This window comes from Alosa pseudoharengus, unplaced genomic scaffold (assembly GCF_046254945.1).
Source record: "Alosa pseudoharengus isolate Yale_2024_CS ecotype anadromous, Long Island Sound unplaced genomic scaffold, YU_APseudo_1.1 YU_APseudo_1.1_scf_4, whole genome shotgun sequence".
In the NCBI taxonomy this organism is placed as follows: Eukaryota; Metazoa; Chordata; class Actinopteri; order Clupeiformes; family Clupeidae; genus Alosa; species Alosa pseudoharengus.
The window spans coordinates 33594890-33609021 of record NW_027468774.1 but is presented as its reverse complement, the minus strand read 5'-3'; the positions used below and the strand labels follow the sequence as shown (position 1 = coordinate 33609021).

The following is a 14132-nucleotide window of genomic DNA, read 5'->3' as shown; positions in this document are numbered from 1 at the left end:
GTGTGTGTGCGTGTGGCCGTGTGCGTGTGTGTGTGTGTGTGTGTGGCACAACCTTTATCCTGAAGGTAAAGGTGTTCTGCTTCTTGGGAACAAGAACCAAAGGCCTTGGCATTCACACAAAACTGATGGGCATGCTAACACCATCTGTTACTTAAGCTATTTCTCCCCTATGTAGTCATGACTAACATGGCCCTGTCTTTTCCATTCCTTTTATTAGGAGATTGCTGTTTTCTGATTTCAGTAACCGGGAGACAATACTTAATTGTTGTAAGACTTACAACAATTAAGTAAAGACGTTACTGTAATGTACAACGTTACTGCTGAAGGATAGAAGGATGTGCTCAGCCACATTTCTAACCAGTGAGGCTGTGCTGGCTAGATGAAATAAATAAGAACAGCTAAACAAGAGGAATGTACCACAAATCCTCAGTCCTCCCCCTAATCTCCTTACCTCTGGCTTTACTTAAACATACAGAAAGTCTTTTACTCTGGAAGCCAGATTATGGCACTCTAACAAAAAAGGGCAATATTTCTCTTTCTCAGTACAATCGCTCTGTTTCTCTCTCTGTGTGTCTTGGATTAGCAATGAGGTGAGCAGGTGTATACTTGTCTGACTCTGACAAACACTCTGACACAGAATGTTTTACATTTAGCAATTATAGGGTGTGGCAAACTTTCCGTAAATGGTCTGTGTGTGTGTGTGTGTGAGTGACTTAGTGTGTTTAATGATAGTTATCTGTTGTCAGTGTTGACAATGACTTCATTCCACTGATGTAAGTGGCTCAACTTCACACTAACAAAGCAGGAAATGTCCTTACCTAGAACAGAACAAACTAGTGCTAAGCGGAAAGTTCCTGAGAATTTCATGTGAAAGTCCCAGGGAAGTGATAACACAAGAGACAGACTGCATATTTTCTATGAAAATAGTGCTCTTTAATATAAATTATTAAAATGTTTCATAAATAAATTAAGTGCAAAGTCATTTCAGTCAAGCATCATTACAGTTTCTCCCATGACGTAAAGAGAAGCTGAAGTTTCTAACATGTAAACATTAGCAGACAGAAGGACTCAAAAAGGAGTCTTCTATCTGAGTAAGTAACTCCCCTTCGGTAATACATTCAGTTGTCTGCAGCATCAAACAAACATACTCCAAAAGACACAATACACTATGCACTCATGTTCTGACAATGGCAGGCGATTTCCTGATTACTGGCAGTCTAGACACAGTTGGTTCACAAGTCTTTTGAAGTCCCTGATTCTTTTCCGTTCTGTCCCACAGGGGTGATGCGTGTCCCGCTCCTGTTGCTGAATCATTGAACATCTGCTGTGGGAAGTCCACTGATATTTAAGGCCACAGATCATTTGTGTACCTGTACACAGCCCTTTGTTTTCTTCTTCTTGTTCCCGTGGTTTGAAGTTCATTGCTTTTTGTGTGTTTATATGAGCCTGGAGCCACCACCTGGCAAGTACCAGTCTCTAAATCATTGTTGTCTTAACGGGAAAGTGTGTGAATGAGTGGGTGTGTATTCAGCACTAGAAACATTTACTTGGAAATGCTGTGTGTTGGTGTTTTTCCAACCAACTTCCAGTCTAATCCTAATACCATGGCAACCAACAGCACACTAAGTGAGTTCCCTGGAACTCTCTGATTCAATTCCTCTCCGTCATTGGTCAGTTCTCCATTTTTGAGAAATTAGAGAGAACCACACTCATGGCCGCCTGTTGACTCAGGCCAGGCAATGAACTTTTATCATGTATGCTTTGTTCACACAATTGTTCAAACGTCCATTAGATGGGTGCGTCATATTTCTTTAGGAAGTCCTGGAGTAAGTGAGGTAGGTGCTGGCGCTCAACACACACGTCCTGGTGTCCATTGACAGTCTTGCGGCACAGGTGCTGGAGTGAGGTGAGGCCACAGGTCAGGGGCCGGTGCAGGGTCAGAGGGATCTTCCCTCCGCTGGAGGAGATGTAACAGCAGGGGGAGTCCCCTTCTGGCATGTAATAATGGATCATCTTCAATACACAGTCAAACTGGGGAACGGTCTGGTTGTGGGGGTCCGACTCCAGCCAAAAGCTGTTGGAGTCACACTGCACACGCAGGTTCTTGGTGCCCTGCTGCATCTTGACCGTGAGGGTAAAGAAGTGGCGCGTGTCAGAGCTGTCGCGCAGCAGGAAGGTGCCCACCGACTGGGTCTCCAGCAGCGACTGGGCCTCACGCCCACTGATGGCCCCCCAGTAGAAGCCACTCTGCTGCAGCTTGCTGAGGGCCTGTAAGATGAGCTGGTGCTGCATCATGCCTGAGAATGTCTTGCACCTCAGAGGCGGCTGCCGGGATTTGCTGGTCATCTGTATGCTCTGTCTCACCATGGTGCTTTGAACCTGTGAACAGAGTGAAATGGAGAAATTAGATCAACTGAGCAAGCGAAAAAATAAATAGGCTAAATAATTATGTAAACAACTAAGTAAGCTATAACTAAATTAAACAAGCTAAAAGTATAGCTTGTTACTATCCTTAACAGTTATAGTAGGCTAGGCTATTACAAAAAGGGTAGACTACAACTGCCATTTAAAAAAAACAAAACTAAAATTAGCCTTGCCTAACAGAAAAGAAAATATATAAATTTATCTACGTAGGCTAGGCAAGACTACTAGTATTATGCCTATGTTAAAGATAATAATACACTCTAAGATTGACTACGTTTTGGTTAAATGTAAACGCAACTGAACAGTAAAAACATAAAACACAAAAAATGTTAACATGTTAAAAATGTATAACTTACCGAAGGTTATGTGATTAGTGTGTTTTTGTGGGTTTATTTCCTTGATAATCCTTTTTCAAGTTGAATACACCAAACAGTTATTTTCGAATAACAAAGTTCCCGTCTAGTGTGTCTTTTATAGCGCACGGCTTGCTTCTGCGCTCGTGCTGTGGCGTGCTGTGCTGTGAGTGCCGTGTTCTTATCTGCGTGAGACTCCGCCTCTCTGCCAGTAAGTGCCGCTGGCGGAGTGTCAGTAAGGATTTTTTTTAAAGGACAATTCCTGGTATTCACACACACTGAGGTTCCCCCTCCCCCTACCGCCCTTCTCATACGGAACTCCCTCCGTTCTTTACTGTAAGTTTGTTGCGCCGTTCCTTAGGAGCTACCCGCAACAATAACAGACCGTTATTAGCCTAGGTTAGGCTACCGTGTTGAGCCTACAAAATATCTAAAGTTATGTTCTATTCTTATGAATTAGGCTACTGATGGGCTCGCTGTTAGCTAGAATAATTATGAGATAAATTACGGAACGGAAATTAGGCTATTGTGTAACTCCATGAGTAACAACTACCATCATAACTAGTCATAGTTGATCGTCTTAGACATTCTTGAGAGATATTTGCGATTGTGGTTCGAGTGGATAGGCTACAGATGATTTCGCATTAACTGTCAGGTCTACAAGGTATTGCAAGTACTTAACATGTTCTCCATACATGTTCTCCATGTCCTCGCGCACCTCTAGCGTCAAATCAGTCTCAGTTCCATATGGACGCTAGCCTATAGATTTGTTTTTTCGATTGATGCTTTGTGAGGGACAACAAGGTAAAACAACACGGCATATTCAGTAATAATATTTTTTTTATTTTTTTTTAAACACTTCTCATTAGGCCTGATGAGTTATGTAGCTACTCTCCCCTTTTCTCTCTGTGAGTTTAGGCCTAAGTGTTTGGGCTGTCTGAGTCATGTTTCTCTGTCTAAGGGACTCAGGATACTGTGATAAATGATGAATCCCTATCCTTTCCTGAAAGTGAACAACTTCACTGAGTCCAGTCAGGGAAGTATGTGTGTGTAATGATGATGCTAGTCATTTCAACAATCTCTATGCCTCTAATGCCAAATATTCTTCTCAGAAACACTGCCATAGCCTACTCTTTTTTATTGCTATTTATTTTAATGTGTTACATGAAAGAATTTGACTATTTGACCTTTATTACCACTATTTAAAGGCCATATTTAAAGAACCTGAGATCATAAAATAGAGCAGCCAAAATTAGAGGAACAAAAATATGCCACTATGCCCGTATTAAGGAGCCTTGCCAATTACCCAACAGTTTTTGCAATTGTGCTGATGAGGTCATGTTTTTGGTGTGTGAGGGAACACTGAGTTCTGAGAAACATTGTTGCCATTTGATGCATAGTGATTGTTAACTGACCATCACCACACGCAAACACACACACACACACAGAGTTTACTTGGGGCATGGCTTCCCAAATGCACATTCCTTTCTGTAATGTGTGTAGGCTTTATCTTTTGTATTTTTTTCTAGTCATTCACAAAGCACTACCAGAGACTTCACAATGATAGCAGGAAATACCAGTTTTGTTCACGTGGAAGGGAATAACATACCATTCTACTACCCACACATAAACACACACAAAACATGGCTTCTTTATTCACAATAGTAAATACACAATATTTCAAAAAACTTATCCATTTAAAAAAATTTTTTAAATAAATAAAAAAAAAAAAAAAATATATATATATATATATATATTCTGTTGGGTATACACAGAACCCTATTCCTAATACAGTGACTGCCAGTTACCACTATCTTCATTGGAAATGGAAATGTGTGAATTTTCTTTTCCCTGAATATCCACCATGCAAACATTGGTTGATGAGAAGTTCCAGGAAGCCATGTTATCCACACAGTCATGCTGTTATCAGCTTTACTGTCACCAGTCACTACTTCCTCTCGGAGAGGCCCGGCCTGCTGAGCCATTGGTGTGAATCGCACACACACAAACACACCACACACACACACACACACACACACACACACACACACACACACACACACACACACACACACACACACACACACACACACACACACACACACACACACACACACACACACCATACCCATACATTTCCACATTTCTAAGAAAACCACTGAATTCAATTAGTTGTTCCCTTGTTGGGACACAGTGCTTTGGTCTCCTTAGTCATGCTCTAACTGTTGAACCACATGAACTGGTTTTCATGGTAAAGAGAGATGATTACCACTGAGAGAGGAACTGACAGGGGAAACAGATCATCTTTGAGATCAGAGATGAGAGAGGGGTCAGGTCATACAGCAGCAGACTTGAGATCAGATGTACCATCAGAGGCGCTGTGCTAGTATAGAGATACAGACGGTGAGACAGCTCTAGACACAAGGGTTGAGGAAATAGTACAAACTCAGGTGTTCATTGAGGCTGCAGCAGTCAAAAGACGTTATGGGACCTTGTGACGCATGCATGTCAATTAACAGTGTCTACAATAGGTAACTCCTAGTGCCAGGAGTGCCTGGCAGAACTGACTCATACTGCACAGCCGTAAATGGTTTATTTTCCCACAATGCCGACATGCCATCTACTAGATAAGGACCACACACGTGCAGTTGTATGGTGTGAGTTTTAGGGAGCATATAGAGGATTGTGTTACAGCCAGCCAGACAGTAAGCAGGTCTACACCGGTGATGTGTGCTTTGCTTAGGTGTCTGCCGGTGGCTTAGGTATCTGCTTCTGAGAATATGTGTTTAACGATAGGGGCTGGCTGGCACAGTTCTGTTGCTGTTGCTGTGAACTTCTCCTGAAATTCAAACCTTAGCTGGAATGCCACGTGCATGCACACAACAAACATGTTACATGGAAGCACACATACACCAATGACGGAAGTGAAAATGAAAGACTTCCTTAAAGACTTCATTGCCTCAGGTTACTAAAACTCCCAAACCACTGAACACAACAGGTCTTCAGTAAAACTTGCTTAGCAAACAACAGCATAAGGAGAATCAGATCACAGGCTACTGAATTTCCCTTGGGACGAATAAAGTATTTTTCTTTTCTTATTTCATCTGATCAACAACATCAGAATTAAATGCAGTAAACACAGAATACTGTACAGTTGCTAAATACATGAATGGACTACAAGGATATCCAGCACCAGCTCCGTACATTGACATCAACGGCATGCCATTTAAATATATATTTGTGGGGCTTTTTGCCTTTATTCAGATTGAACAGTGAAGAGTGGCAGGAAATGAGTGGGAGAGAGATGGGGTCGACCCTGGGTCACTATAGGGCTCTTGGACCCGAATGTGATACGGACACTGCAGCAGCCATTTGCGTCACAGTGCCACATTTTTAAAATGACACGTAATGGCAAAATGCAAATTCACTGATGATGTGCGCTTCACTGTATGCCCAGTACTGGTTTGTGATTCCATAATAACATTTAGAAGGACATGAGATGTTTCAAAAGTTCCATTTATGTCACTCTCAGATAAATCAGAACCTTGTCAAATTTTTAAATGGACAAAAAGTTATTTATGACTGTTTTTGTTCATACATTTTATTTTGACAAATATAACAAATGTAATACTTGAAAATCAAATTGTTGTACAGAATGATATAGACTGCAATGGCTAGTCAGTTGTCAGGGTTAAATATCTGCATGCTACATTATGTCGAATCCATTTGGGGATGGGGCATATATAAGCTGTTACTGTTAACTTTTAGGGTTTAAGGGTGTTTTGCAAATGTTACATTTGTGCACCCCGCGTGGTGTGTACAGCTCCTGGGTCACTGAGCCCATCAGTTGTGTACAAATTGCTGCGGTTTTAGACTTGCAAGTAAATAATTACAATGTATTCCTGCCTATAAGTGTGGACAATTTATTATTTTCCAGTTAATATTTGATAAAACAATGTGTATTACTGTGAACAAAATTTTACATTTGTATACCCCTCATATATGACGTGTACATGTTTGACACAAATATAGGTGGGCCAATTGGTCTCAGTTAAAATGGGCCGCTCTGTTAGACTTTGAAGCAAAATAAAACATATATAGTGTATTCCCGCTTTATCGCATTTGTTTGTTAGTGTTTCTTTTCCTGCTTCATGTTTTATTATCTTCTTGGTTAAAATATAATAAAACAATGTGTATTACTGTAAACAATATCTGAATTGCAAGTCATTGCAAATCATGCTGAGGTCAAAAGTTACGGTGAGTTCCCGCTTTAGTGTGTTTTCTAGTGTGTCTTCAGTCTTTTAGTGTTTCTTCAGTGTGTCCTACTTCAGCATGGACACTTTACTACTTTCCTGGTTAATGTGTGATATAACACCTATTAATGTAGTGTAAATAGTGGAACGACACTGCAACCGATGGGAAACTGATTGAAGGCAAATAATGCCTTATCCTTAAATATGAGTTACTTTCAGTGTGTCTTTATGTGAGAGAAAGAGTGTGATCATATTTGAATGGTTTCAGACAAACAACTCTTTTAAAGATTATCTTGGTTACATTGAGACTTGTGTGACTGTCTTCATTCACAGAATACAGGAATATTTTTTCTGCTGATGCGTGCTTTGTGCCTGTCAGCTCATAACAGCTGGCCTGTAATGGTGGTTTTAGGGGCCGTCCATGAAAATGCAGATTTTTGAAAACAGCGATTTTAGTTTTATTCAAAAATTATGCATGGAAAACCAAAACCCAATGTCTACGTTTTTGTCTTGCATAACCTATGCAAAATACCTCTGTTGTTCATTGTTTTTTGTGTGTGTGTGTGTGTGTGTGTGTGTGTGTGTGTGTGTGTGTATGTGTGTGTGTGTGTGTGTGTGTGTGTGTGTGTGTGTGTGTGTGTGTGTGTTTGTGTATGGGGTAAACTAGTGTTGTGCATGTTTCTGGTGGGGGAGGTTACTTCTTCTGGGAAACTGGCTCTAATTGGTGTGGGAGTGAACTCAGATGGCTTCAGTTAGGAATGGAGACAAGGAAGGACGTCTACCCCACCGGAGTGATACACACAACACACACACACACACACACACACACACACACACACACACACACACTCACACACACACACACACACTGACAGCTATAATGATGCTTCCTTTGTGCTCTTGTCCTTTAACACTTCCTCCTTAAGGATGATTGTTTAAAATTAAAGTCATGTGTCCAAAGTCATGTGTAAAGACCCCAGGACTCAATGACTATTATTGAGTGACACTCACACACACACACACACACACACACACACGCACACGCGCACACACACACTCACACATACACAATGAAAGATCTGAGCACATAGTTTAAAACTACATGGTCAAGCAAAAGTATACGCAGATGTTGAAGGATTGGAGCATTGTCCATTGTTTTGCCTTAAAATATTTTCAGAATGACCTTTACAACAGCCGGCCCATTTTCTTTATTGAGATAAAGCCCTCCAGTAACAAGGCAGAAGTTTAATGGGGTCAGAGAGGCTTGCACAGAACAGAACAACAGCTAATGCTGCCCTCTACTGGTGAGAGTCCATTATAGCTTCCATTATAGCTTAAAATAATGTAAAAATGTCATTTGATAGATAATACTGATTGAAATTCCTCATTGGAAATTGCAAATAACTCAAGACAGTATGGTGCCAGACAGTAATGGTGCAAACATGAATTTGATTTGGCTAATTGCATTTCAATTCTTATAACGTAGCAGTCAAATTTGTGAATAAATTAGCCAAGGAATACCCATACAAACCTTTGGCAAATTTGGGATTTGCTCTGCAGGTCCGTCTGGCCAAGAGGCCATTGAAGCCCATGTCCACTGTCCCTAAAACACGGGCATGAAAATACAATCGCTAATCCGGCATGAACGTGTATTTATTTGGAATTGAGTAAACAACTGCATTTATATAGCCTAGAAATCTAGACGCACCCTAGCGGGCTAGCATTTATAACCTTTGTTTACAAGATTGCTGCACTTTTGAAATGATTTGATAAGAGTTTAATACACCAATTTAAGTTTCATTTCACTGCTAGTTAGGCCCCTGCTGGAAGTCGTAAGTCAATGAACGTTGTCCAGACCCACTCTCAACTACAATTGAGAAGGTCTGTGTGCCAACCAGGCTATGAATAAATATTAATATGATATGAATTTGGAATGACAACCTCCCAATTGACAAATAGTTTTAATGTCAGACATCCACAAGATGTTAACACAAGGTGTGCTATAGGTAGGGGATCTTCTACAACCAAGCGTACTTCACATTACACAGCATGACACAAGGTTCATCGACAAGGCTTGTGGCAGTTGCAAACGCATCACCTGTTGTACCCAAGATCTATAAAAGCCCTCCTTCATGGCCTACATACTAAATGGATTTTTTTGAATGTGCCAAATATCCAACATCCAATAAAAAGCCAACTTTACCTTAAGTTATGTTGCAGAGGATATCTCCTCTCAGCACTTCTGACAACCTGACACACACTTACCATGTTCTTCCCTCTCTCCCCTCTTCTACCTCCTTCCTTCCCACTTCCCTCTCTCCCCTCTTCTACCTCCTTCCTCTCCACTCCCCTCTATTACCTCCCTCTTCTACTACTTTCTCCTCTTATCACACTCTAACTAGTTTCTATAATGTATAGGCACTCCTATCCTCTACTAATAGTATTGACAGATGCAGTAGTAATTCCTAGCTAAGGTCTACTCTGCACTGTAGCTTCAATGTTATTCTCTTGTTTTGTGAATCCAGATGAACCTTTTAGCAAATTTGAATTTGCTCTGCAAGTCGGTCTGAAATTTCAATGTTTTTCATGTATTTTGTTTGTTAATCACTTTAAAGATGTGTCACATTAGTTTATATAGTTAATGGTTAGTAGGCCTAGTTAGTTAATACTTTACTTGTACATACCAGTCATCTCAGTCAAGCAAAATGATTCATTGTTACACTATTTGTCATGCATTCATGTATTACTGCGATTCTGGCACACCTCAAGTCTAACAGGAAACCAGAGAACCACACACTAACGTTTACCCTGAAACTGACAAATTATTGACCTTGTTTCTGAGACAAAGAAGACAAGGTATTTAATGCATCTGTTCAAATGAAACACCTCACAAGAAGTGTGGGATTCTATGGCAATGGTTTTGATTGATGAAGTTAATGTAGGCCAATCAATATTTTCATTTATTTGATCAAAAAACATTCAATGTCATCCCTACTGTTACATACTGCAGTATACAATGCAGATGCATTGTTACTTGACAGAGTGGCATATTGAAATGAATATTTATTATTATATAATACAAATATTTACAAACACAAGGTGGACATCCCATTCTGACACAAGTTAACATTCTGTTGTATATAGTTTTTATAAATCTGTAGAGGGTTTGTATTATTTGTATCCTTTATATTGATAGAAGCTGAAAAACTAAACTGAAACCAAAGCAAGCCAAAACTTTTCTAATTAAAGGCATGCAGCTGGTATGCCAGTGGTGCTGTTTTACTGAGTGTGGGTAATTTGGGGTAGGCCAGTCGGCAGGGTTGATCAGTACCTGAGACATAGATGTGGCCCTCTGTTGTCTTATCTACTCATAAACTGTCAGAACGATGTGCTGGGAGTCCAACACCAGACTGTTGATGAGGCTTTCCATTCTCTACACAGCACCTCACCTGTGAGAGAAACAGAGAGAGAGAGAGGGAGAGAGAGAGAGAAGTGAAGATATGAGTGGAGAAGAAAGACAACGTACTGTTGTTGAGTAATTAATCAGTCAGTTGTTTAGCATAATGCACTCTTTAGTTCCCCATTTTGACTGGTGTCTTCCCTGCCTCTACAGTAAATGCATGTCCATGTTCCCAGTTCTCCAGCTGCATGGACTGGATTGCTGTGAGTGTGGGATGAAGGCATGGTGCTGCACTCACACGGGCGAGCAGGATGATGAGGACTAGCAGAAACAGGGAGCAGGCATTGATAGCCAATATGAACAGCAACCACATCGGGACGGGTTCCTCGGTAGTCACAGTCATGTGTGGTCCATTAGTGGGACACCCTGCACAACATTAATCCCCATTCAATTCAGACAGACTTCTGGACATGGGTTAATCCTAGTCCTAGGCTCAAAGTGTTTGTTTTTTATGTAGATTTTCCTAGGACTCTTTAACAAGGAAACTTTGATGATGGGAAATTGCGTGTATATTTCTGTTTACTCAACAAAGTATATTCATATCAAATATGATGTTTTATTAATAAATGTTTACCAAATTGAATTTCAGATATAAAAAAAAACTTACCATCAACCACCAACAATGTTTCACCATCTTTGCTTTTAGATGAATATTGTTTTGCTCCTTCAAAACTCAAGTACTGGCACCAGAAAACTCCACTGTCGTTAACAGTGAAGTTGCTAATTGTGGCATGCAGGTTGGAGAACATGCCCGTAACCTTTGTCCTGTTCTTGTAGGGTAAGCTGGGAGTATAGTTCTGCTGTGGACTGATATAGAACACCTTCTGGGTTTGGTAATAGGTGTGATACAGGTACATTCCACTTGGATTTTTCTGATCAGTGGAGCACACTATTTCAATGTGCTCCCCGACCGGTCTCCATTCAGTTCTGTTTGCTTCCAAAGCTTTGAAGAGTGAAATGGGTTTAAAAAAATCAGTAGGCCTAATCATTTACGTATATGTCAATTTCTTTCATTTAATACTAATACGTGCACTACACACTTGTAGATGACATTTCAATAATTGCAAATGTTTAATTCGTTTTTTAAAAGCAAACCAACAGTTTTATAATTAGCTACTGTACCTGTGTGGAAACAGATGCAAAAAGACACATGCAGCAGGATGTGATGTGATCGCCACAAACGCTCCATTGTTTGATCTGCAGGGTCTCGGACACTCAGCCTAATATAGGCTACCTCATCATTGCACAGGAAACACTGATGCAAGCAAAGAGGTATGCTTCTCTTCTCTGAACCAGTTTGCACAGCTATCAGCATAGAGACTAGTAGGCCTACATGCAGACATGCTGGGCTGTGTCACATTCATGTGTTGCATGATTTTATTAAAGTAGGCGTAGGATGTATTGCGACATCAGAAGCAAGTCAAAATTGTTGTTCCTTATTTCTCATTCCATCGAACTACAGATCTGCTACCCTATCTGGCAAACTTCTATAGTGCGGTTATGGCTGATAGAGGGTCGCAAAGCGAATGCAGAAGTGCCGTTCACGAGTTGATGAACCACTGAAACGATTTTTTGGAAACATTATTTTAAGGTACAAAAAACTCTTTGGTGTTACTTTAAAGCCATCAGCTTTGGAAAAATGAGACCTTAAGAAAGTTAGGCCTACCATACAGCAGGTCTACTGCATTCACTAGACATGATATAGATAGATACTTTATTGATCCCCAGGGGAAATTCAAGGTCACAGTAGCATACAGACAACACACACACACACATTCACTAACAGCAGAAAGTAATTAAAAGTATATAATATAAAAAACACAACTAAGCAATAAGTATAGTAGAAGATAAATATATACTAAATACTAAATACTAAATACTAAATACTAAATATACTAAAATACAAATTATACTAAATAACACTTAATCTAAATAAATTCTAAAAAAACAGTATCCACATAGTGGGTGATTAATCAATCAAGATGTGCTTGCAATGACTGAGGCAGGGACTGAGCCTGTGATTCTCTGTGCATAAGGTAAGGTAAGGTAAGGTGCTCTGTGTGAATGAGTGTCATGGTGATGGTGCAAATGAGTAATTCAAACAGTGCAACAGTGCAAGAATAAAGTCTATATATCTATATAATAACTATATTAAGGAAGGTATAAGTGTGGTCACAGTTCGGCTGTGGCATGGAGGAAGGGGTTGTGCATATGTGCTAATATAGCACGCAAACAGTGAGGCAGAAGACAGTGGTAAAAAGTGGCTAGTGGACAGACAGTTCAAGACATGGAGGTGGTGAAGAGGCAGACAGACTATGCGAAGAAGTCTATTTCTCCTCTTCCCTTAAGTGAAGCATTGAACAGTTCAATGGCCCTGGGGACGAATTACTTCCTCAGTCTGTCTGTTGTGCAAGGCAGTGAGCGAAGTCTCCAGCTGATAAGGCTCTTCTGCTTAACAATAGTATTGTGGAGTGGATGACACTCATTGTCCAAGATGTTGATCAGTTTGTTCAGGGTCATTTTGTCAGATATTGAAGTGATGCACTCCAGTTCAGCTCCCACTACAGAGCCAGCTTTCCTTACCAGCCTGTCAAGTCGCCCCGCATCCTTCTTCCTTGTGCTTCCTCCCCAACATACTACTGCATAGAAGAGGACGCTGGCAACAACAGACTGGTAGAACATCCTGAGGAGCTTGCTGCACACATTGAAGGAGCGCAGCCTCCTCTGCCCTTTCTTGTAGTGTGTCAGTGTTGGCTGACCAGTTCAGTTTATTGTCCAGGTGAGACCCAGGTACTTGTAGGTGCTTACCACCTCGACATTGACCCCATCAATGGAGACTGGTAGCAGGGTGGGCTTAGACCTGCGGAAATCCACCACCTCATCTCATTGGTCTTTGAAGTGTTGAGTTGGAGATGATTGAGTTTGCACCATTGCACAAAGTCCTCCACCAGGCTCCTGTACTCCTCCTCCTGCCCGTTCCTGATACACCCCACAATTGCAGTATCGTCAGAAAACTTCTGCATGTGGCATGACTCAGTGTTGTAGCAGAAGTCAGATGTGTACAGGGTGAACAGGACTGGAGAGAGCACAGTTCCCTGTGGCGCTCCGGTGCTGCTGATCACAGTGTCAGAGAGACATGATATTACATTTTTGCATGAGTAAAAAAAATCTGCTTGCTAAATGAGGAAGTTAAATTTGGCCAAAAGTGCCATTGCCAATACTATATGTAGCCTACCATATATGCTACTATAAATAACCTCTGCTTTACAGTTTTTTACAACTGTTTACACACATTTTCAAAACTCTATGTCTATTTTTCAAAACTCTACACACAAAACCCAGAATTGCTCACACAAAATGCAAATTGTCTCAAATCTCCAGCAAAATGACACACAACATTCAAAATGTCATAAACACATCTCTAAAGCAAACATTTGCCTCACATTATAAACACTTTTGTCATAATAATATAAAATTTTGGAGTGAAAGTCATCTACAGAGAGAAGTTAAAATACAGAAATAAAATAAATGGCCAGTTGGGCGTGTATTCATAGTCCTAGACCTGTGACCAGTGTTCAGTGAAAAACACATTACTTGAATACAATTCATGAAATGTCAGTCTTAACCCAAATTCTTTAATGT

General features: G+C 40.5%; 1 protein-coding gene and 1 long non-coding RNA gene across 2 annotated transcripts; both read right to left on the bottom strand.

Moving 5' to 3' along the window:
- Positions 1 to 911: 911 nt before the first annotated feature.
- On the bottom strand, positions 912 to 2945 carry socs3a (suppressor of cytokine signaling 3a). Its single transcript, XM_076265957.1, has 2 exons — positions 2781 to 2945; positions 912 to 2379 (listed from the first exon to the last, which is right to left on the bottom strand). Exon 2 carries the CDS (start codon positions 2365 to 2367, stop codon positions 1789 to 1791), a length of 579 nt encoding a protein of 192 aa, XP_076122072.1. The 5' UTR covers positions 2368 to 2379; positions 2781 to 2945; the 3' UTR covers positions 912 to 1788.
- A 7036-nt stretch (positions 2946 to 9981) lies between these two features.
- On the bottom strand, positions 9982 to 11824 carry LOC143103209 (uncharacterized). The gene is made up of 4 exons (XR_012982750.1): positions 11613 to 11824; positions 11098 to 11433; positions 10729 to 10856; positions 9982 to 10479 (listed from the first exon to the last, which is right to left on the bottom strand). It is a non-coding gene; the product is annotated as an uncharacterized LOC143103209 (long non-coding RNA).
- Between the last annotated feature and the right edge of the window lie 2308 nt (positions 11825 to 14132).

Coding starts and splice junctions, on each gene's coding strand:
- socs3a (XM_076265957.1), bottom strand. CDS start 2,367: ATGGTGAGACAGAGCATACAGATGACCAGCAAATCCCGGCAGCCGCCT.